General features: G+C 39.8%; 1 protein-coding gene across 9 annotated transcripts in view; it reads left to right on the top strand.

Moving 5' to 3' along the window:
• The window catches only part of ct (homeobox protein, cut), a 298,644-nt gene that overhangs the window by 183,934 nt on the left and 93,747 nt on the right, over positions 1-20,963 (top strand). The window contains exon 1 of one of the 9 annotated variants that reach the window (XM_022061103.2): positions 8,365-8,397. The exons of the other annotated variants lie outside the window; for them this stretch is intronic. Within the exon in view, the coding sequence (XP_021916795.2) occupies positions 8,380-8,397 (18 nt within the window). The 5' untranslated portion in view covers positions 8,365-8,379. Of the gene's footprint in view, positions 1-8,364; positions 8,398-20,963 lie in introns of those variants that run through there. 9 annotated transcript variants of the gene reach the window in all.

Genomic DNA, 20,963 nt, shown 5'->3' with positions numbered 1-20,963 from the left:
TGGATCGCCCAATAAACGATTGGGGGAAATAAACCGCTGGCTTATTACTTCCGTTAAGGTCTTCTTCAGAGGCATCCTCTCCCCCCCCTCAGGACAGACTTTTAGGGTCAGAAACACAGGTTCGTATTTCGTTCTAGAAGACACGCGATTTCTAATGAGCTTTACATGTGATGTGTTCCGACTCCCGTACCACGTACAGTCTTGTTCCTACATTTGGGCTCGTCTTTGGTAATTCAACGCTACGTTGCCTTCAAGACCAATAAATAAACGTAGTGAAAGATGAAAGTTAAGTTTTTCCTAAGCTTAGCCTAGTTAATCGGCACAACACGCAGGAGTCGTTGTAGGTCTATAAATCCACGCCTTCTTCTAGATCAGTGGTATTCAACCTTTTTTCTTCGCGTTTGTAATCCTGGGGTCTCGGGTTCGATTCCCGGCAGTGCCCGAATTTATAACTTGTGTTGGGCAAGGCCGTGGTCTAGGCATCACGGAGTTTTCCTCCGGGGGCTTCCTCGGTTTCTCCGTGGCATCCCAACAATTACTCCATTCACACACAGAAGAAGGCAATGGCAAACCACTTCTGGATCATCTGCCAAGAACGTATATGAACAGGTCCCAGTCCGAGAAAAGGATGGAAGGATCCTGTTCATATGGACCTGTCATCAGACAGAACACTAAATAATAAAATACCCCCAGATATAATTTCTCTTCAACTTTGTACCCCCAAAGTTGTTGGTGTATAATTCAAGTTATACATAGTATATAATCTACATCTAAAATAAATAAATTAAATTACATTACTGATTATTCAGTGTTTATCATAATTTTTTTTTTAATTTCACGTACCCCCTAAGATGTCTCCGCGTACCCCCGGGAGCCTCTCTAGAGTCCTGACGGACCTCACATTCGATCTGAATGGTCTGGGAAAGGGGACAACGTGTCCTCAACATAAATTGAACCCGGGTCTTCCAGCCATGACTGAGCCATAACGTAAGTGGTCAGTCTGATGTGCCTGAGTAAAACAACGAAATCGCCAGTCTTCATGCGTGACAATTGAAGTGAAAACGTGTCCCCTCGATGTGTGTTGTTTCCTTGGAGCATTTTTGCATTTAAGACGCCATCAGAAGATAAAGAAACAGTTTCTGTCTCTCTGTGACATTAATCACGCCCTCTCTATATTAGATGTTCCGAACCGGAGTACGTGTACTCCGTGTGGGGGTATGTAAAGTATATTTTTTATTCATTGTCAAACAAAAATCAAACCTAATACGTGCTGAAATCTTTATGGTACGCTTTTGGTGTTGTATGAGATAAGTGCCCGGAGTCTGTGCTCTGCTTTCAAGGAATATTTGAATTGAAAAATGACCCCAAACGCTGATTCATAGTTTTATTTGGTTACTATACTCAAGGTACAAAATTGCCCTGGTATTGGGGATGGATTCAGTCAGTGGCCTCCGCTGTGGCAGTGTTATGAAATCTGGATTGCTTATCGCCGCTGCCAAACAGACTCGTGACAAGGAAACGCGAATTCTAAGTACGACTTGAGTGAATTCCAGCTTAGGAAATTCGATTCCTGAGTTCAAGAACGGGCTACACCGTGCTAGATACAAATGAGGACACTTCAGAAGAACTATAGACCCTTCATTTAAATGACTGAATGGTTTGCTGTCGAAGAAACTGAACGGAGAGGATTACACTTGATTGAATCCGCTAAACTTGCGTGGAATTAAAACCGCAAGGCAACGCCCTGTTTGTCGTCAGGTCGTAGGCGAGATGGGCTGTCGAAACAGGCTGAAGTGTTGCCTAAGTATCAGGAGTGTCGCATGACAACAAGTTGTGTATGCAGCTCGGCAGACATCTAGTATAACTAGGCAACTTCTTCGACAGTGTCGCAGTGCGTGTTGTCTAAACAAATTAAATAGGCTGAGTTACTTGCGTTCTTAAAATTTGAACAACTAATGTGTATTTAAAATAAAATTTCACATTAAAAATCTCAAATTTTTTTTCTGGTACCAATTCGTGCACCTTAAAATACTGTTGGTGTTTTCTGAACTCTGTATTATTTGTAACTCGTCTCGGGAGGTCACAGGTTCAAATCCGAGCCAGGATACTGGCTATCGTGACAGGTTTTTTTTCACGGGAAATGATCCTGGTACCCATTGGTGGGCCCCAGAGCCAGTCTGGATGTAGAGGTTAGAGGAAAAATCCTCTGCCCCCGTCGAGAATCAAACCCCAGTCGTCCGGAACGTAGCTAGTCGCTATACTGACTGAGCTAACCCTGCTCTAGCGTCGTTAAATATACCATGAATAAATAAATAAGACTTGAATGTCCCGGGCTTCTAGTGTATATTGTGGTGTTACTGATTGTAAACCTTGTCTCCAATAACGAAATATTATTCCGGTATTTACTAATTCGTACAGCGAATCTTCGCATTACGTGACAGTTGAAGTCGCTTCTGCGACAGACTGCCTAAACAGGTTGTATTGTTAGTTTAACTGCAGTCCTTGGCCAGTCCTGAGATGTGACTACGTTTATTGACTTGGGTAGCCCAGAGCTGTTCGCGTGTCCAGTTCCCTTGCTTCTGGTAACGGGACCTGTCGCTTTTCCTTCTCACCCTTCCCCCTTCGTCCTCTGTGCATACCTTTTCTTTTTTAAATCAGTTTTCTAGTGCGTCTTCCAGACTGCCTAATCACTATAAATAACAAAGACATTTATACCAAAGGAGTGATATTAATCCCTGTTTCTTCCTGAACGTTGACGAATTATGTATGTTGGTCTATTACAGTTACTTCTTGGCTTGTTTAACAACATTTTATCAGATATATGCCAGTTATAAAGTAACTTAAGAACTTGAGTAGATTCCTATACATCTTTTGGTCAGAATTTCGACCACCTCAACAACTATCAGCTTCTGACGAACCATATTCATTTAGTTAGTTAAATATTTGTATAACTCTGTTCCAGATCAATGTATCACAGCTTCTACTACTTATGTTCATGTTGCTTATTTTTTATGCTCAAATTCACCGACGTACAATTTAGTATTTTTACTGTCAAAGTTATAATATTAAAGTTGTCTTTCTGTTTTGCGTTACTAACATCTGGGCCACATTCTGTTGTACAAGTAATTAAATATTTTTGAATGAGGATATCATAGAATAGGGTTGCCTTAAATAGGAGTCAGATATTTGACACATTTTTGTAAATTACTACAAAAGCAAACCCATGTATGTTATGTAATACATTGAGCGACTATATTGTGCATATGTGTAGATGGATTTTGGGTGGACGACCGAGGTTTGAATCCCGTCATGTCCAGACTGACTGTGGATGGACCCACGTACCTCGTTCTTCAGCGGGTGCGTGGAACTGAATCGTCGGAGATAATGTGGCCATTGATCGACCTTGAAGGCGTAGAAAACTTTTTGTTCGGTTTATCTCCTTCAATAATTCTGCTTTTATATTTCTTGAACGGTCTCTATAGCCTATAATAATTATTTCTGAGGGCCTTAAATGTCATAATTTATATTTCCTAGTAAATCAAGTTATAATATTGTTATTTACGTTCGTTACTACATCAAACAAGAACGTTAAACGAGACATAAAGCATGGTGTTGAAGTTTGAGTGGGTTTGAGTTAAAGCAGTCAGCACGTCGCTTTTGACGTCTGCATAGTAAGGAAAGTTCCCGAAGAAAGTCGTCACGCGACACCAGGTTGACACGCCACTGTAGTAATAGTAGAGCCTATTGTAGTATTCATGTGTGTTCCGTAGCGAGGTGTAATTGTATCCAGCCGCTCTGAACGTGATGCCTGATTGCTTAGAGGGATGAATCAGTTGCTCCCCCCCCAAATTATTTCCACCACTTTTCAGTCAATTTTACACGTTTTCGCATTCCCTCGTACGCCGCTTACCAAAGCTGTTATTAATTGTTATATAGATTATTGTTTCGTGTGCTACTTAGACACGTTATATCAACTACAGAAGTTGCGTAACGTGAAATGAATTGCAAAGGTAGAGGACTGATTAATCATTTTAAGCTGAATTCGTATGAGTAATATTTAATAAATTCATTCCGTACCGCGAAGAAAACAAAACACTTTACTATTACGAAGATCATATGGGGAACGCTGTTTAACGTAATAATCCACGTTTGCAATAAAAAAACAAAACGAAACACATTAATACAAAATTAAAATTCATTGATTTTTGAAACAGTTATAGTTACCACTTGGCTTAAAGACTTAATCCTTAAGCTGTTTAATTAAACTTAATCAACTGCTGGAAGTTATAGGCTGTAGCATCGAATTGTAAGAATTGTGTTGGGCAAGGCCGTGGTCTAGGCAACACGGAGTTTTCCTCCGTGGTATCCCAACAATTACTCCATTCACACACAGAAGAAGGCAATGGCAAACCACTTCTGGATCATCTGCCAAGAACGTATATGAACAGGTCCCAGTCCGAGAAAAGGATGGAAGGATCCTGTTCATATGGACCTGTCGTCAGACAGAACACTAAAAAATAATAATAATAACTGTGATATATTTAAAAATAGGGGATGATTCTAAGTCCTTTGTGCCCTTGTAAGAATAATAAGTTTTGGAAGTGCTAAGTGATTTAAAAATCCCTCCCAGCGTTCGTGCACAAGGACTGTAGAATCATTCTGTATTGTCCCTATATGAGATAATCTGTTATGTTAGGCGGAGATACGACTGAGATTCGAACTGGGTATCTCTCGAATACAAGTCAGACGTGTTTCAGCCTTGTGAATGTGTTTCGATATTTTTATTACTGTCATCGTCTCAAAATAGATGGTTTTGCTACTTCGAAGGCTGATGTTTTGACAAATGAGTTAAGGTATTCGCTGTGTTATAACAGGCCTTTCCTTACAAAGTTTTAATGATACTATTGTTAGCTATTAATAGGCCAGTCTACTACTTATTAAATAACCGGATAAATGAGTTTCATTTGTAACATGGCCGCGTTCAGATGGGATGTTTCATCGGATTGAACTCCATCAAGATTAATATGAATAACAATTTTCTTGACAAAGTAGGATTTGATAATAATGGGACAAACATTTGTTTGAACAGCAGACGTAAATGTGCAAACAATAAGACGTAATTTGTTCGGAAATAATCGAAAACCACCTGTTGGATTGTTACACATCCGTGGGCCAATAACAGTGCCTGAACTACGTGACCGACTAATTCCAAATTTGATTTAGTAGATGTGCGTTATGTTTTGCAGGGGTACCTTGATTTTAATTAATTTTTTTTTACTCTAATTTTACAGTTCACGTTATTTAAACCTACAGATGAACTTTTTCGTGAATGCTGTATTTAATTTCACAGACCGCGATGAAGCTCTAAATAGGACATTTAGGCTTATATTCAAAGATAATTAGGTTATCTAGTGACATTTTGATTAACTTTATTTTAAGGAAATTTTTAAAGGAACTTACCGTAAGTCTCTAACCTCAGAGTCTATTGTTATTACTCGATAGACAGTACATTCGTCACACGATTAGTTATAGTATAAGACTATTAATGTATTTAAATTTAATTTACATTAATATCTAGACGGGAGACATGAGTTAATTAAATGCACTTAAATTTACCACCTCAAAGTTGCATATTCTCGTCCGTAATGTTAATTTTCTTTCAAGATATTTTCAGAAATTAAATTAATGTTTATTTTAATGTAACGCATCACAGATGTTGTGTCTGTTATGAAGATACTGAGCAAAACCTTCGAAATGTTATCCGATTCAAAATGTCAGTCGCTTTACCGCTGAGGTAACTCGTTCGGTATGTTGCGTTTATGGTTACGCTAATTGAAGACTCTCCCGTGAATCGGTGAAGGTTGTAAAGGAAGGAGTGGTGGCTGGTTTTATAACGCTGACACACCTTTCGTCTAGGAACAAAAATCTCACGTGGAGGACTCAGGTTCCTCGAGAGCTGATGTCGATTCCAACTTTTCGGAAACTCAATAAATATGGTGGCCACCGTCGCTACAGATAAGCTGCTCAGTGCTAAGATCTGCAGACTCAATTTTACATTTGAGTTGTGCTTAACTCAGTTAAAAGTGTCTTAAAATTTCTAAGTTCTCACGGCGAGAAAATTTCGATCTTGGCCATCGAGACTGTAGGTCTTGTAGAAGGTACATGTAGCCTCCATCCTCAGGGTTTAACCATTATTTCAAAACCTAAACGACTGTAAAGTCTACAAGAATATTAATTCCTCAAATGTCATCGTCTTAAACAGAAGACGTAAGTAACTATATACTCCATCTGCTTTAACATTCCATAACTCTGCATTTTGTTCACAGAGTGTATTGATGGGTTTTATATGATAATCAGAATGGGAAATGTATTATAAATCTTGTATTGAAATAAGGGAAGGAAGGTAAGACTACGTTTATGACAATCTTTTATTTCCGTTGACGTAAAACAATTACCGAAAGTGTCCATAAACTGTACTGGAGTATTGAAACGTCTTACGTCTTATATGAACTAAAAAATAAAAAAAATAAAAAAATTATTTTGTATGTATGTTGCAGTGAAAACCTGAAATTTGTTACTGCTAGTTGTTAGTTAAAGCCACGGTGGTCTAGCGGTTAGAACGCTGGCCTTGTAATCCTGGGGGTCTAGGGTTCGATTCCCGGTGGTGCCCGAATTTATAACTTGTGTTGGGCAAGGCCGTGGTCTAGGCAACACGGAGTTTTCCTCCGTGGCATCCCAACAATTACTGCATTCACACACAGAAGAAGGCAATGGCAAACCACTTCTGGATCATCTGCCAAGAACGTATATGAACAGGTCCCAGTCCGAGAAAAGGATGGAAGGATCCTGTTCATATGGACCTGTCGGCAGACAGAACAATAAATAAATAAAATAAATAAATAGGTCTTACCACACGTCGCTTAGTATAAAAGTGTTGCTGTTAGATTAGGTTTTATTAATAACTGTGTCTTCATTAAATTGTTCAGTTTTAATTTATTAGTAAATCAAAGTTTCACAAAAGATTGCTTTTCATTTGTAAAAATGATCTTCTTCTATCTTAGTTAGTTCCTTGTTAGATCTTTTCTTTCGGGTTTCTCTGAGGCTTGTGTGGGAATACGTAATTGTTTTTGTGCCCCGCAATAAATACTTGGAATCTTCCATAAACTCGTGTTTCTAAGAAAAATTTCTTTTATGACTATTTGTAGTTGTTCCTACAGAATACTAGTTTCTTTTTCTCTGTTACTTATAAGAACGACCTGTGCCAATCACAGTAGATTAATTGTTGGGATCTTGACGGCTTGGGTACTATGATAATTGGGTCGTATCCAACTTGAGGCCTCTGTGTTTGCTGTAATGTATAGATAGAGTCCTTGTGACGACGGGCCGATAGCCCAGCCAAGGATTCCTATCAACTTTCGAAATACACGGTTTCGATAACTTCCGTAAGGAGACGGCCTTGGTTCTTGAAGAACTGTAGAACCACGTTGAAACAAAGGCGGTACCCGATTTCGGGTTGTAACTAATAACATGTGCGTTTTTGACTGAGTTTTGATCAGTTCTTACCCAGCGGAGATGGAGATTTGTAGAAATTCTATTTCGTAACACGTCATTAGAATGATGATGTTGATGATGATGATGATTACTTTTCAAGAGTTGTGGTATGCATTAACAGAAAGTGAATTGTTTCAAGTGTAAACCGAATGCAGAATTTTTAGTCACAAATAGGATTATAGTTTCAGTTGGCCATTGAAATAATGGTATAACATTTGACCCTAGTACAATGATTACTCTTATCTTCATTCTATTGTTTCGCAGAACACCTATCACCCCCTGTCCCCCACTCTTCAGTGTTTGAACATGGATTTGTCAGTTCTTTTTACCTTCGTAGGTCTATGCACTCTAAAACCTGTATTTTTTTTTACAGAGGCGTCCGATATTCGACTTTCAGCTTGTCTGATAGTCTTGCTTGAAGTCATAATGGTTTTGGGTGACAAAGAACGGAAAGTATTATGCCTCAAGACAAAAGAAGATGTGTTTCCACAAATATTTATGGCACAAATCGAGTTAATTCTTTAAATACTTTTATAAGTGGGCCTACTTACGTTAGGAGCAAAGTAACTTGTTATTTGTTTGACGAAACTTTGGTTGAACGGTGGACTTGAGTTGGGAAGGATGTGGAAAGAATCTGTCGTCGGCCAATTTTAAGACACTAATCTAAACGTGTTCCTGGAAATAATAACAGAAACGACAAACGATGACGTATTGACAGCCAATGTTTTTAAAGCAAGAACTGTGGAAAATCAAGATAAATCTTCAAGAACATAGGCGATTTCCCAGCTGATACATCGACGAAGGATATTCCGAGTGTACAAGTCAGGGATGACGACAGCTACACCGGTAGAGTTGCAAGAAAGTTTTAGATTAATGATTTTAATGAAAATTTACGTCAGTGATGTGGGAGTACCTCGAGAATCATACTCAATGCCAGTTACTGGTTACGACAGCACCGGAGTCAACCAGTATTAGCTAACGGTACACAGTGGCATGTTTCCACGTTTGATTTTCGGTCCCTGACAGCAATAGCCACTAGATCCTTTACCTTCCGTGTAATAGACTCTTGTAACCTCCTTCCTGACACTCGATTCAAGGTCATCGTTGTTGCTAGGCCGATATTCTCGCCATTTCTGTTCAGTGCAAACATGGCGTATTCATTAGCAGAACGTGTTTTCATTGTATAATATGCTCAATTTTATACGCCTGTTGATAGCAGTGTGACGTCATTTACTATTTACTATGTGCTTCATGCAGCAAAGTAGTTATTTGTTTGGAATCTTGGAAATGGATTATGGATAAAAAACAAAAGACGGGTACATTAATGTTTAAGGTTGTTTGTTATGTCCATAAAATTCCTAATATTATGCTCCTCGGATTTACGGGCTAGTGAAGCAACAGGCTTCAGAGGATATGTTATGTTCCTTATTTATGTTACATTGTGCAATGCTAAAGCTAGTCTACGAATCTAATTTAAGCTGTTCCCAACATGATTAAACATGTGTGTTTAAGACAGAAATTAATGATACGTCATATTTAGGTACTCTTGTTTACAATTCGCCGTTAACAGTTATCCGCGATGGCGTATGTGATAATTTGAATCCTTAGAAAAATTCAGTTTCCAAATATCTGGGATTTGTAACACTGCCATACTTCCTGTTTGTGCAGGTCTGTCAAAACATTCAATTCCGTAGAAGGAAGAGAAAGGAGTGTTCTGTCTCTGAAATGAATCCAAAGACAAAACGTTGCTTGTCGGAAAATAGATCATTTTATATATATATTTATATATATATATATATATATACGTCCAGAGCAAGTGGAAGGCACCTTTACGATTGAGGGGGTAGACATCTTCAGCTGATTCTTTAGCAAATTAAAAGCATTTCAGTTAGAAGTATAAATCCATTACGTAATTGGATGGATTCCTTGACATTTTTTAAAATCCTTCCAGACAAAGGGATGGCGAAATCACTGCTGAGTGACATCGCTTCTTCTGTAATGTATTTTGTTTCTGTGTGGTCCCGTACTGATTTTTATTTTCGATTCTTACTGCATGGACGTTTTCAGTGTGTTTTGTTATATATATGTGTGTGTGTGTAACAGTTTGAATGTTTATTTTCTTTGAATTTTGGTCTTGTCTCACAACACGAATATAAGCATTGACGGGGAGTTTGGGTAGATTTCGCTCAGTAGGAATATTTGGACCTGAGAGAGGAGAAATAACAGTAGCATAGAAGAAAAACGTGATGGCTTAACTTTATAACAGTCTTCAACAAGTAACACGTGTTTTAAGGTGATCTAATCAAGGTGGATAAAATGGGTGGGAATGAACAATGAATTATTGAAGTGAATATACAGACAGAATTTTGTTAAAAAATCTGTAGGGCAGGGACCATTTGGTAAATCTACCGTATATTATAGGATAATATAAAAATTTATCTCAAATAAATTGTGTGTGAGGATGTAGACTGGATTCGCATGGATCCTGTAAAGTTGGAGACGTGTATTCTTGTAAATAGGCTTTTTATTTATTTATTTAGTGTTCTGTCTGACGACAGGTCCATATGAACAGGATCCTTCGATCCTTTTCTCGGACTCGGACCTGTTCATATACGTTCTTGGCAGATGATCCAGAAGTGGTTTGCCATTGCCTTCTTCTGTGTGTGAATGGAGTAATTGTTGGGATGCCACGGAGGAAAACTCCGTGTTGCCTAGACCACGGCCTTGCCCAACACGGTATAGAAATTTACCTTTCTTCCAAATGTGTGAAAGTTATTGGTCAGCTGAGCGACCGACAGATTTCCAACAAAGTCTCCCTCTCGTTGAGTTTTGGTTACATACACGTATGAATTAGTATTTAAGCTTTTTTAAGGATGATTTGTAACTTGCATTAGAATTTGTACAAAATACTTCAGCTCGTGGTTTCATTTTATATATATATATATAAATTAAAAAAATGCAACCAGGGGACAGGAAGGCATATCCAGCCGCGAAGAATGAACTTCAATGCTTTGTAACCTTGAATTGTGAGACGTATTTGTTAAACACGCTGTCCGCGGCTGCAGCCATGTGTCGTGGTTGCTACAGCCGACACTGATGTACCCCCCCCCCCCCCTTGTCGCCATCAGATGATTCCCTCATTCATTGCTGTCGATTACCGATGACTTCATCACCACGCTTAGTACCCAGTGAGGAATCACCGAGTCCTCTTACAACGAGCAACACACATTTCGGTGCCAGTTTTAAAATTATTGCGAACACCAAGTAAAGCACTGAGGCGCTTGTCATCCGCTTGCCAGATGCAGGGGGTTGGGCGGGGGGGGGGGGCCGAGAGAAGCTGTTTCAGCTGGTACATTATGGCCTGCCGACGTTGCCGTGTATTCTGTAGTCTGATGACGGACTATTACATCGAGTAAAATAGGTTCTGGGGATGTTAAGCTCATTGGACTGGCCCTCCAGACTGTTTGCAGTGGCCCATCAGCGAAATCGCTGACTGCATTGTGGGGGGATTTCTTTAAAAAAATTTATACTTCACCAGAAGTTTTACACTTTTGTGCGAAACGCTAATTTATATTACACTCTTCACATAATCCCGCTACGGGACACTGTTCTCAGATAGCTATCAAAAAATTGATGTTAATATCGATATTATCATCCGTCCTAAGTGACCTCTTCCCTTAACAATTTTTCGATTAAAATCATGTTTAAATTTGTTATCACATGTGTGTCACAACTCTTCGTCTGGCGAAGAGTATTAATAATTCGACTCGTCAATATATCATTTCATTCGTATTCTGTAATTTCTCGTTCCTGAATCCAAAAATTCTCTGCACGTTTTTCAGACACCGTCAGTCTCTGTTATTTCATTGGGCAAAGAGATACAGTTTCATATCCTTATAGACGGAAGGTTGACTAAATTATTGGTTCGTATGTTTTAATGTTCCGAAGTCAGTTGCGTTGTTGAACCTTCGGATTCTCTTAACAGAGAGGTAGTTAGTTAGTTAGTCAGAACTCAAAGTCGCGCAAGTCATCACAGACAATATGTCTTTTGTTAACGTTGGAACACGTACACGTTAAGTTTTTCCATCGATAATGATTTATAATTGCAACAAACACTTTACAAACATTTATTAAGTTCAAGGTCAACGCACGAACGTGAATTTTCAGGTTCTCATGGCGAGTAAAAGATAACAACCCCTTGGGATTTTACATAGCGTAGTCTGCTGCATGTTAGCCGACGTTTCGGAGGTGATTACCGCACCCATTATCAAGGCAGTGATGGAGGCAGTTCTGAATCGTCGGTGAACTTGTACGTTCCATCTTGAAGATACAGAATTCTCCATGAAATTTGACTTTGTTGCCTGCTATGGGTAACTCTTTGTTAGAAGGCTGTGAGACATCGCTCAGATATTTCAGCAGGACTTTTGTTCTTTGCGGTTTTAATCCTTTGACAAGGGCACTTGGCATCCGGTGAAATCTGGGTGAATGTTTTATTTATACGGTAGTGATGACATTTACAAATTTATCTTTCTACTCGATTAGTTATAATTTCAGGGTTTTGTTTCTGTTGGACTTTGTCCCATACAAGAATACAGAAGCTCTGTGCACCTGCTCTGTTCATCTATAAGGGGACTATATTATTCAAAATGGAGGAATTTGGAAGATCTTATTGTGGTTATCTGTTTCGATTCTGGCTCGCAGTGCTGATGAGTGTGTGTTCGTTTGCTTGACAGCAGATTTTTCTTTTAAGAACTGACACTCATCTGTTCCTTAAGGGAAAAATTTTACCTGTAGTCCGTCTGTCTGTCTGTCTGTGTCGAACGCCCGTTCTCTAATAGGGCGAGCAATTATCACCTTAATTTGATACCAACTGAGTGACTTTGTGACCTAATTTAAAATGTATCTGACCGTGTGCTAATGAAATTATTGTAAATCCGACTTCTAGGATTAGTCCAAAAATAATTAAGTTTTTCCGGTAAAAATTAACGATTCCAGTGATTGTCTGTAAGTGTGTGGAACGGCCGATTCGATTTTCGTTTTTGGAAATCTACTCCACAGGGCCAATCATTCATTTATTTAATGATTGCTTTTGTTGTACAAACATTTTCTTACCCGATGGTTTTGTCTCTTGTTTTATATAATTCGAAACTAGGGTTTTCCGCCTTGTTAAATATACATTTTACAAGTAACGTTAGTTAACTAAAAGTATTTTAATTCGTTGCAAACCACACGCAAATCAGACTTCATTTCTATGACATCACTGGATATAATGGGGAATGATAATGTAAGAAACTTACTCCATATTTAATAACTACAATAGATGTATATTAGTGATTACCTTATGAAGGTTTTCCAATTTACAATGCTGCGAATCGTGGATGAAAATGAAATAATGTAGAACGAAGTGGTCGGGGCCTATTCCAGAACTTTCCTGGATGATCTGTGGAAACTCACGGACTGTCTTGGTTAGGATTCTCGGTCTGCAGCTGAGATGTGTCTCGAACACAACCAGGAATGTTGGTAATTCAACCGCCAATGAACACGCGACTGGACGATGTAGGACAAAATTGGAGTCGAAGTTTCGAAAGAACCTTCGAACACCGCTGAAGAAATGGATCAAATCCAAATTTTTCGGTTCAGACGATGTCAAAGGAAGTAAAACCGCGGTGATTATGATCATATCCGGTTTTCGCGCTTTTGTTTGAAGTAACTTGAGCCCGAAGGAAAGGGCGAGTTTGCGAGACCTAGTCGGAGTTGAGAGAAAAATATTAAATGTAGCTTGAAGAAATATTGCGTGTTTACTGGATTCACCTAGCTTTGTGTACGGTCTACTGGTCGGTGGATTCGCCTGCCTTTGTATACGGTCTAATGACCGGCTTTTGTGAGTGGCAAACGTTCGGATTCCATATGAGAAGGGAATCTTTTGACTAGCTGACCGACTGTTAACTTCATGAAGACATTCTTCCCTGGAGTTTATTTTAGCGAATTTATTATATTACCGCACTGACTGTTTCCAAGGCTACGTAAATTTCGAGGTGAATTATTTCGTAATATTTTGTTTTTATTTTGCAACGTCGCATTCCTGTTCTCTGTGCCTAATAACCGAGGTGAAATGACCGTAGGTTGGAGAAAAATACACGAGGGGGAGCTTAGTAAGTTTTAAACTTTGTAGTCGAAGAAGGTAGGATCAGATGGGCGATGCATGTAACACGCTAGGGAGACGTTCAAACGGAATTGTATTGGGAACCTGAAATGAAGAGATTACGTATAATATTTTGGCGTGTCCGGTGTGATAATATTAAAATAGGTCTTAAGTGAATAAGATGTGGAAGAGTGGACGCAGTCAATGTGACTCAAAATATATGGTCTTCATTATTAATATTTTTATTGTTATATTAATATTGAGGATAAGACTTCGATTTATGGTTTGACAACCGGGTACTGAGGACAATATTTGGATCTAAAATTGTATATTGAGGAGCTCCGTAATTTGTACTGTTCACTATATTACCAAGGTTATAAAATGAGGGAGAATGAAATTGGCGAGATATGTAGCACCCACGCGGGGAGACAAAACATACGTACAACATTTTGAGCGAGAAATCTGACGGGAAGAGACCACTCCGGAGGACCTGGTAATAGATGGAAAGAGTCGATTGTCGGCACTGAGGTCGACTAACATGACTGAATTGGTTTCTATAATATCTCCATCTAAATGTGAAATACTTTACGTTCCTTATACTTTTTACCTTAAATAGTTCACAGTTATCCTAGCATTTGATGGCTTATAAACTTTCCCGTTGGAAAATCATTTTTGAATAAACTGTTTGTAGTGTGTTGTGAGATATGAAAAGTTTTATAAGCTTTGCTTCAAACTATGGTGATGTTCAGTTGATTCCTCTTTATAAAATTAACAGCCAATCAGGGGCAGGTATATTGAAATGGAAAGTAATGAATATTATTGCGAGGAGCTGTGAAAATGAAAGGTGTTTTTCTCCCGTCGAATGATTTTTGTATATGGACCACAGCATCTTAATGACTTCGATCAACCGTAGCCATGCAATACGCAGTTCGGAGAGATGTCTGAAGCTCCTCATTATTCTAAGTTGTTTCGTCTCAGATAGAGAAGAGACGAAGATATAGACTCCAGTGTCGCTCTTTAAATGATTATAGTTGGCCTAGCGGGAATATCTTAGTTTTGTTTAAGGAGAGAATAATATTTTTTTTTTCCTTGAATGTTGTATCATATCTTATAATGAGCCGATATATAATTAAAGAGGACGAATGAGGGGGAATAGAAGGGGAGGGGAATCTGTTGTATTGAAAAACCCCAAACCTTCAGATATTGATCTACAAGGTCCTTAAAATATCGCCATGCGAAACACGTTTTAATATGACTGAACTGTAAGGATCTATTTAGTATTTTCCTACATTTTCACAGTAAATTTCATGAGCAGTATTTTACGGCTGTGAAATTGTGGATTCTTCTCTCTGTCCACTTCTACCATGACGACGTAGACGACATGTTCCTCCGAAATGCTGATGATCGCCTACAAGACTGCATGGCCTCATGACTCAAATACCTCGCTCCAATACTTAAATTACACAGTGCACTTAACATTGTTTCAAGGTAGGCGTCGGTGATTGGCATTTTGCTGAATGATGATGCAGAATTGTTATGCAATTTCATGCGGAATGCCATGTTGCAAAAACGTCTCTGTCATTTTGCATGATTCTACAGGCAGTCGTATTAAGAATTCCTGAAGCAGTTGTTCCATAGAAACGGATCCTGAAATATTTTGCTAAAGATTCTTCTATAGGTACATCATAAATTCCGAACCTCGTTCAGTAGGTCACAGCTGCCGGAACCTGGTGTTGATCTCCGTGAAATTCCGAGACCAATGAAAAGTAATCGATTCTTGGATTATCGAGTGTCAGAACTACTGTAAACAAGGCGTTTGGAAGGGGTTTACAAGTGGTCGTATCCTGTTGAGAGTTCTGGATTAGCATTTTTCTGGAGGGACTGTGGAAGACCACGCAAGTACTCAGTCGGGATGTGTACCTTTTTGTCGAGATTCGTTCTCGGGACTCTGGCAGTGCTAAGGAACATGTTCAGTTGAAGTTTCGTGACTGGAACTTCAACTCCGGGTTACCTGGACACCTTTGTGCACCACGCAACATTTCAGATGACTGGAAATGAAGTCAGCGACTGAGATGCATGAAAGGAATGTGTTCCTCGTGTGAGCACAGCGCCCTCTCGGCGTCTAGAACGCCTCAGTTGCGAACCGGAGGTAAAGCGTGAAGGTACTATTCTACAGATTTCCGTCTTCTAGGTTGTTGCGCTGTGTAGTCTGGTCGATGTTAACCAGCGTTTCAGAGGTCATACTGCCTCCGTCATCAGGGCGATGAATATCGCCCTGATGATGGAGGCAGTATGACCTCCGAAACGTTGGTAAACATCGACCATACTACACAGCGCAACAACCCAGAAGACGGAAATCTTCATACTCACCGCCCTGATGATGGAGGAAGTATGACCTCCGAAACGTTGGTAAACATCGACCAGACTACACAGCGCAACAACCCAGAAGACGGAAATCTTCATACTCACCGCCTTGATGATGGAGGAAGTATGACCTCCGAAACGTTGGTAAACATCGACCAGACTACACAGCGCAACAACCCAGAAGACGGAAATCTTCATACTCACCGCCCTGATGACGGAGGAAGTATGACCTCCGAAACGTTGGTAAACATCGACCAGAGTACACAGTGCAAAAACCCAGAAGAGAGAAATCTTCATACTCATCGCCCTGATGACGGAGGCAGTATGACCTCCGAAACGTTGGTAAACATCGACCAGACTACACAGCGCAACAACCCAGAAGACAGAAATCTTCATTCTCTGACGACGGAGGCAGTATGACCTCCGAAACGTCGGTAAACATCGACCAGACTACACGGCGCAACAACCCAGAAGACAGAAATCTTCATACTCTGATGATGGAGGCAGTATGACCTCCGAAACGTTGGTAAACATCGATCAGACTACACAGCGCAACAACCCAGAAGACGGAAATCTTCATACTCATCACCCTGATGACGGAGACAGTATGACCTCTCAAACGTTGGTAAACATCGATCAGACTACACAGCGCAACAACCCAGAAGACGGAAATCTTCATACTCACCGCTGTGAAAACCGCAAACCCTACATACTACTCTACACTCTCCTCTTTGTATTGTCGGGGCCAAGAACGCGCCACTTTTCCTACACGCCGTCTTGAAGCGAAGCGTAACACGTTCTAACTTACCTCACTTTAACTTACCTTGCCGCACTTATCGCTTTAATGGCTGTTCGTATCAGCGAGGGTCAAAGCCTGGCAGGCGTCCGTGAAACGTTAAGAGGCACACGCAACTCCAGTCTGACTGACAGCAGCTGGTAGCCAACTTTTCAAGGCTGAAGAAATGTTTCGTAGGTCATAAAATTACGTTGTATCAGCCGAGGATGATTTTTATTGCAATTGGTGATTGTTCCATGAAGTCCGAATATCTGTGGCATTACATTAAACAGTCTAGAACAGCGGTTATTAAACTGTGGGCCTCGGACTCCTGGGGCCCCGCGACGGTTTAGGAAATGCCACTATTTTTACCAGTAAACTAATAAAGTATTTACGCGTAAAAGAGAAAAAATCTGAAACTGAAAATTTTAAAACGGGATTTAAAATCGCATTTGGTACATCGTGGGAGCAGAGCAAGTACCATCTGGTTGTGATAAGAGTGACTAAGGAGGCTTCGAAACTTCCAGATAGTTCGAGTCGTCTCGCGACTTTTCCAGTATGAGGTAGATCGTCTTACGAGAAAGACCCAGAAACGTAGTGCGTTGATCTGTTGAGTAACTTGCAGAGCAGTGGGAAAAGTACAGATTGTGCAATGATGGCCCTTACGTGCAGTGTGTATAAATAAGGTCTGAGTTCGTTACCAAACGTGTGCTCCATGACAGTACGTTGTGAATAAATAGATTTGTGGTAAACTTAAGAGGGGGAAAAACACTTAAGACGTCGACGAAGGTGGGTCGAGCTCAAAAGAAAGTGATGTCATTCAAAAGAAAGCTAAATCTCGCAAATACGATGTTGAATATTTATCGATGAGTTTCACGTGTTCAGGTTCAGAACACAATCAGCATCCCCAATGCGTGTTGTGTTACGAATTATTGTCAAATGAGGCCTCGAAACCCCATTTATTCCCCACAATGTATTTTTGGAAAAAAAAAATCTTTCTCGGCTCTAATGTACTTGCTAAAATAAATTCAGAAACAGGTTAATAAATGTAGAATCTGACCTCAGAATTCATCTCTCACAGATAAAACTGAATATCGAGAACCCAGTCGCTTAGATTCAGCAACAACCATCCTATTAAAATTAAAATATCAATTTTTGTACATTTTTTCGTTTGTGAATATGTTTGTTGTGTACTTTTTGTGTGTTATTTCGAGGTAGAAATCGTAAAAATGGCTTAGGGGGCCCTCGACTTCCAGTAGTGATTCAGAGGGTGTTCTCAGAAGACCAAAGGCCGAGAACAGCTGCTATTCACTATTATTTCAGGGCTGTCCAGCAATTTTAGGGCTCCGACCCACTTTTAAACAGCCATACAACGCGGCAGAAGGCAGTCAATTATTTCAAAACAACACAGATCTATTCTAATAGGCCATCAATGCAAAGAACACCCAAGAAGCTGAAAGATTCTTCGTTGATGACACCGTCTTGTGATGGGCTGGTTTACAGACGTTTCGGAGAACCTAGCTTTCTTACATCTTAGTGATATCTTTTCCAAGGTCAACTAACTTGGTCCAAGAGGGTACTTGATGGAACCCAAACTCTCACATCCTGACACCCAGTGTCCTTGAGATCTGTCTTAATATTATCCTCTTCTCCCATCTGTCTTTTCGTCTCCCAATTGGTCTTAACCCCTCTGCCCTTCATTTCCTGATTGATTTGATCAATCTTGTAATTATTATTCTGTGAACGGTACAAATGACGATGTTCCTCACTGTGCAATGTTTCCCGCCCTCTTGTTGTGTTCCAGTCACCTTCTTATGTTCAACAAATTCTCCACAGTTGTCTGTTTATTCCTTCTTTTAATGCCTCAAGAACACTCTTCATTGGAAACCCTACCAACCCTGATTTTATGACCAAGTGAAAAGAAATATGGACACGGTGTTCCTTTTTGGGGGAAGACGAAGTTCCTCACGGTGGCACCAGCGTTAAAAATAAGGGCTTGAGAAACCTTATGTTTTTCATCAATACTAGACAGCCAGGCGAGACACCAGAGCTCTCAGAGAGTCTCGCTGGCGATAAATATCGAAACAAAGATAATCTCGACTTATACGCTACTCATCAATTCGAAAACATTATTCATTTCTGAAAGAATGAATGAGCAATCCCCTGCTACAGTAAGTTCATAGGTTATTTCCAGTCTGTTACGTTGTGTTACTAATTAATTACCGTTGTTACAGTACAGACCTGAAGGTTCAACACCGCGCTCCATTGGTCACGATTTTGAGTCAGTTCACTGTCACTGTCCACTTTCGTAGAATTCGTCTTATCATTATCCCACCTCTTGTCTGTCTTCCAAGAGATTCCTTCCACCAAAATCTGGTTCATCGTTTGTTCCATTTCACCTACACACCGGACACATCTCAGCCACCTGTATTTAAGTATCCTAACCATAATATGTGACCTATATAAATCACAAAGTTTCTCGTCACCAGTGTTTAATATAAATTGCTTATATAATCATCCTTCTTAGGCCCAAATACTTTTCTGAACACTTTATTTTCAAGCAAATATTTATGATTGTCTCTGAAAGTAAGAAACAAGTTATGTTCTGTCAACATGTTGACCGTTACGTGTATTACAAAACGTAATTTGTCAACGTTTTAAAGGTCTTCCTCAGTATCTCCTTGATGTATGTACTCGTTGCCTTCCTAAGGGAAGACGTCACATTGATTGACCAAGAATTGGAATAAACGTTTGTTGTGTTTTTTTCTCAAGTTGGACCCATAATTCTCCTCAGTCTGAACACATCGGTGTATAAATTAGTATGAGTCTAATACTGGAACAGCAGAGGCTAAAGTATTTTGTTGTCGTACAGAAATTTTAAAGGCATGTTTTACTTCTTAGCTACCAAAATTGTAAGACTGCTGGTGAAAAATTTTGTTCTAAAACCTTCTTCTCATTTGTCATTGAGATATAAAACGATGTTTGATTTTCGAGGTATGACGTTACGCAGGAATTCAAAGTAAACCTGCTTTTGTTAGACGCTCCAAAGTAATAATTATGACGTGTCTGTTCATCTTTTCAACTCATCATTTATTTCTATAGAACAACCAAGTTAATAGCATCGCGATGTGTGGTGTACCCTCATGCCTCAAGTACTCGGAATGGTCTGTAGAAGCTAGGAAAAGCCTTTGATGAGGAGGAAGGCGGTCCTTGAGTTCGGCGTCGCGATGAACGACAGTCTCTAGAGCGCTCCCAGTCTGACACCACTCTGTGTGATCTGTCTCTCCCCCCCCCCCCCGCTGCCCCCCAAACGCAACATATGGTCTGTTGACCGGACTCCCGAGACGGATCTGTTCTGTAGCGGAAAGAAAAGAGAATGCTCTGTCAGTACTCAAGAACGTGATTTTCAAAACATATTTTAGTCATCCAGGAAGAAAATACAAACGAGACCTGGGTTCGATACTCAGTGAAGAAACTGAAGTTGTCTTAAAGATTACTTCGAGTGTCAAATTCGAGCTTTTACGTAAAATGACAAATGCGCTACACTTTTAAGCCATTTTGTGCTAAACATGATATCACAACTACAGTGTAAGATTTATTTCCTTTTAAGGTGGTAACTACCATATTTGTTGTATCAACAAATTTATCAGTGTTATATGAAACTTTATTGCAGGTTAAAAATTCCAGACATTGTGGGGGGAACAAACCTTGAAGGTCATGTTTGATAACTTAACACCTGATAATACATTTTTTTATATTTGTGCTTCAAATACAGTACGAGTTGTAATTCCTTTCAGAACCTGTTTTATAATTTGTCTAGCGATTAGAACGCTGGCCTTGTAATCCTAGGGTCTCGGGTTCGATTCCCGGCGGTACCCGAATTTATAACTTGTGTTGGGCAAGGCCGTGGTCTAGGCAACACGGAGTTTTCCTCCGTGGCATCCCAACAATTACTCCATTCACACACAGAAGAAGGCAATGGCAAACCACTTCTGGATCATCTGCCAAGAACGTATATGAACAGGTCCCAGTCCGAGAAAAGGATGGAAGGATCCTGTTCATATGGACCTATCGTTAGACAGAACACTAAATAAATAAATGATGGCCACGGTGGTCTAGCGGTTGGAACGC

This window comes from Zootermopsis nevadensis, unplaced genomic scaffold (assembly GCF_977971745.1).
Source record: "Zootermopsis nevadensis isolate Lab colony 2312 unplaced genomic scaffold, Znev_1.0 Znev_ptg000002l, whole genome shotgun sequence".
NCBI classification, from domain to species: Eukaryota; Metazoa; Arthropoda; class Insecta; order Blattodea; family Termopsidae; genus Zootermopsis; species Zootermopsis nevadensis.
The sequence above is the reverse complement of the archived record's forward strand: the minus strand, read 5'-3'. Positions and strand labels throughout refer to the sequence as shown.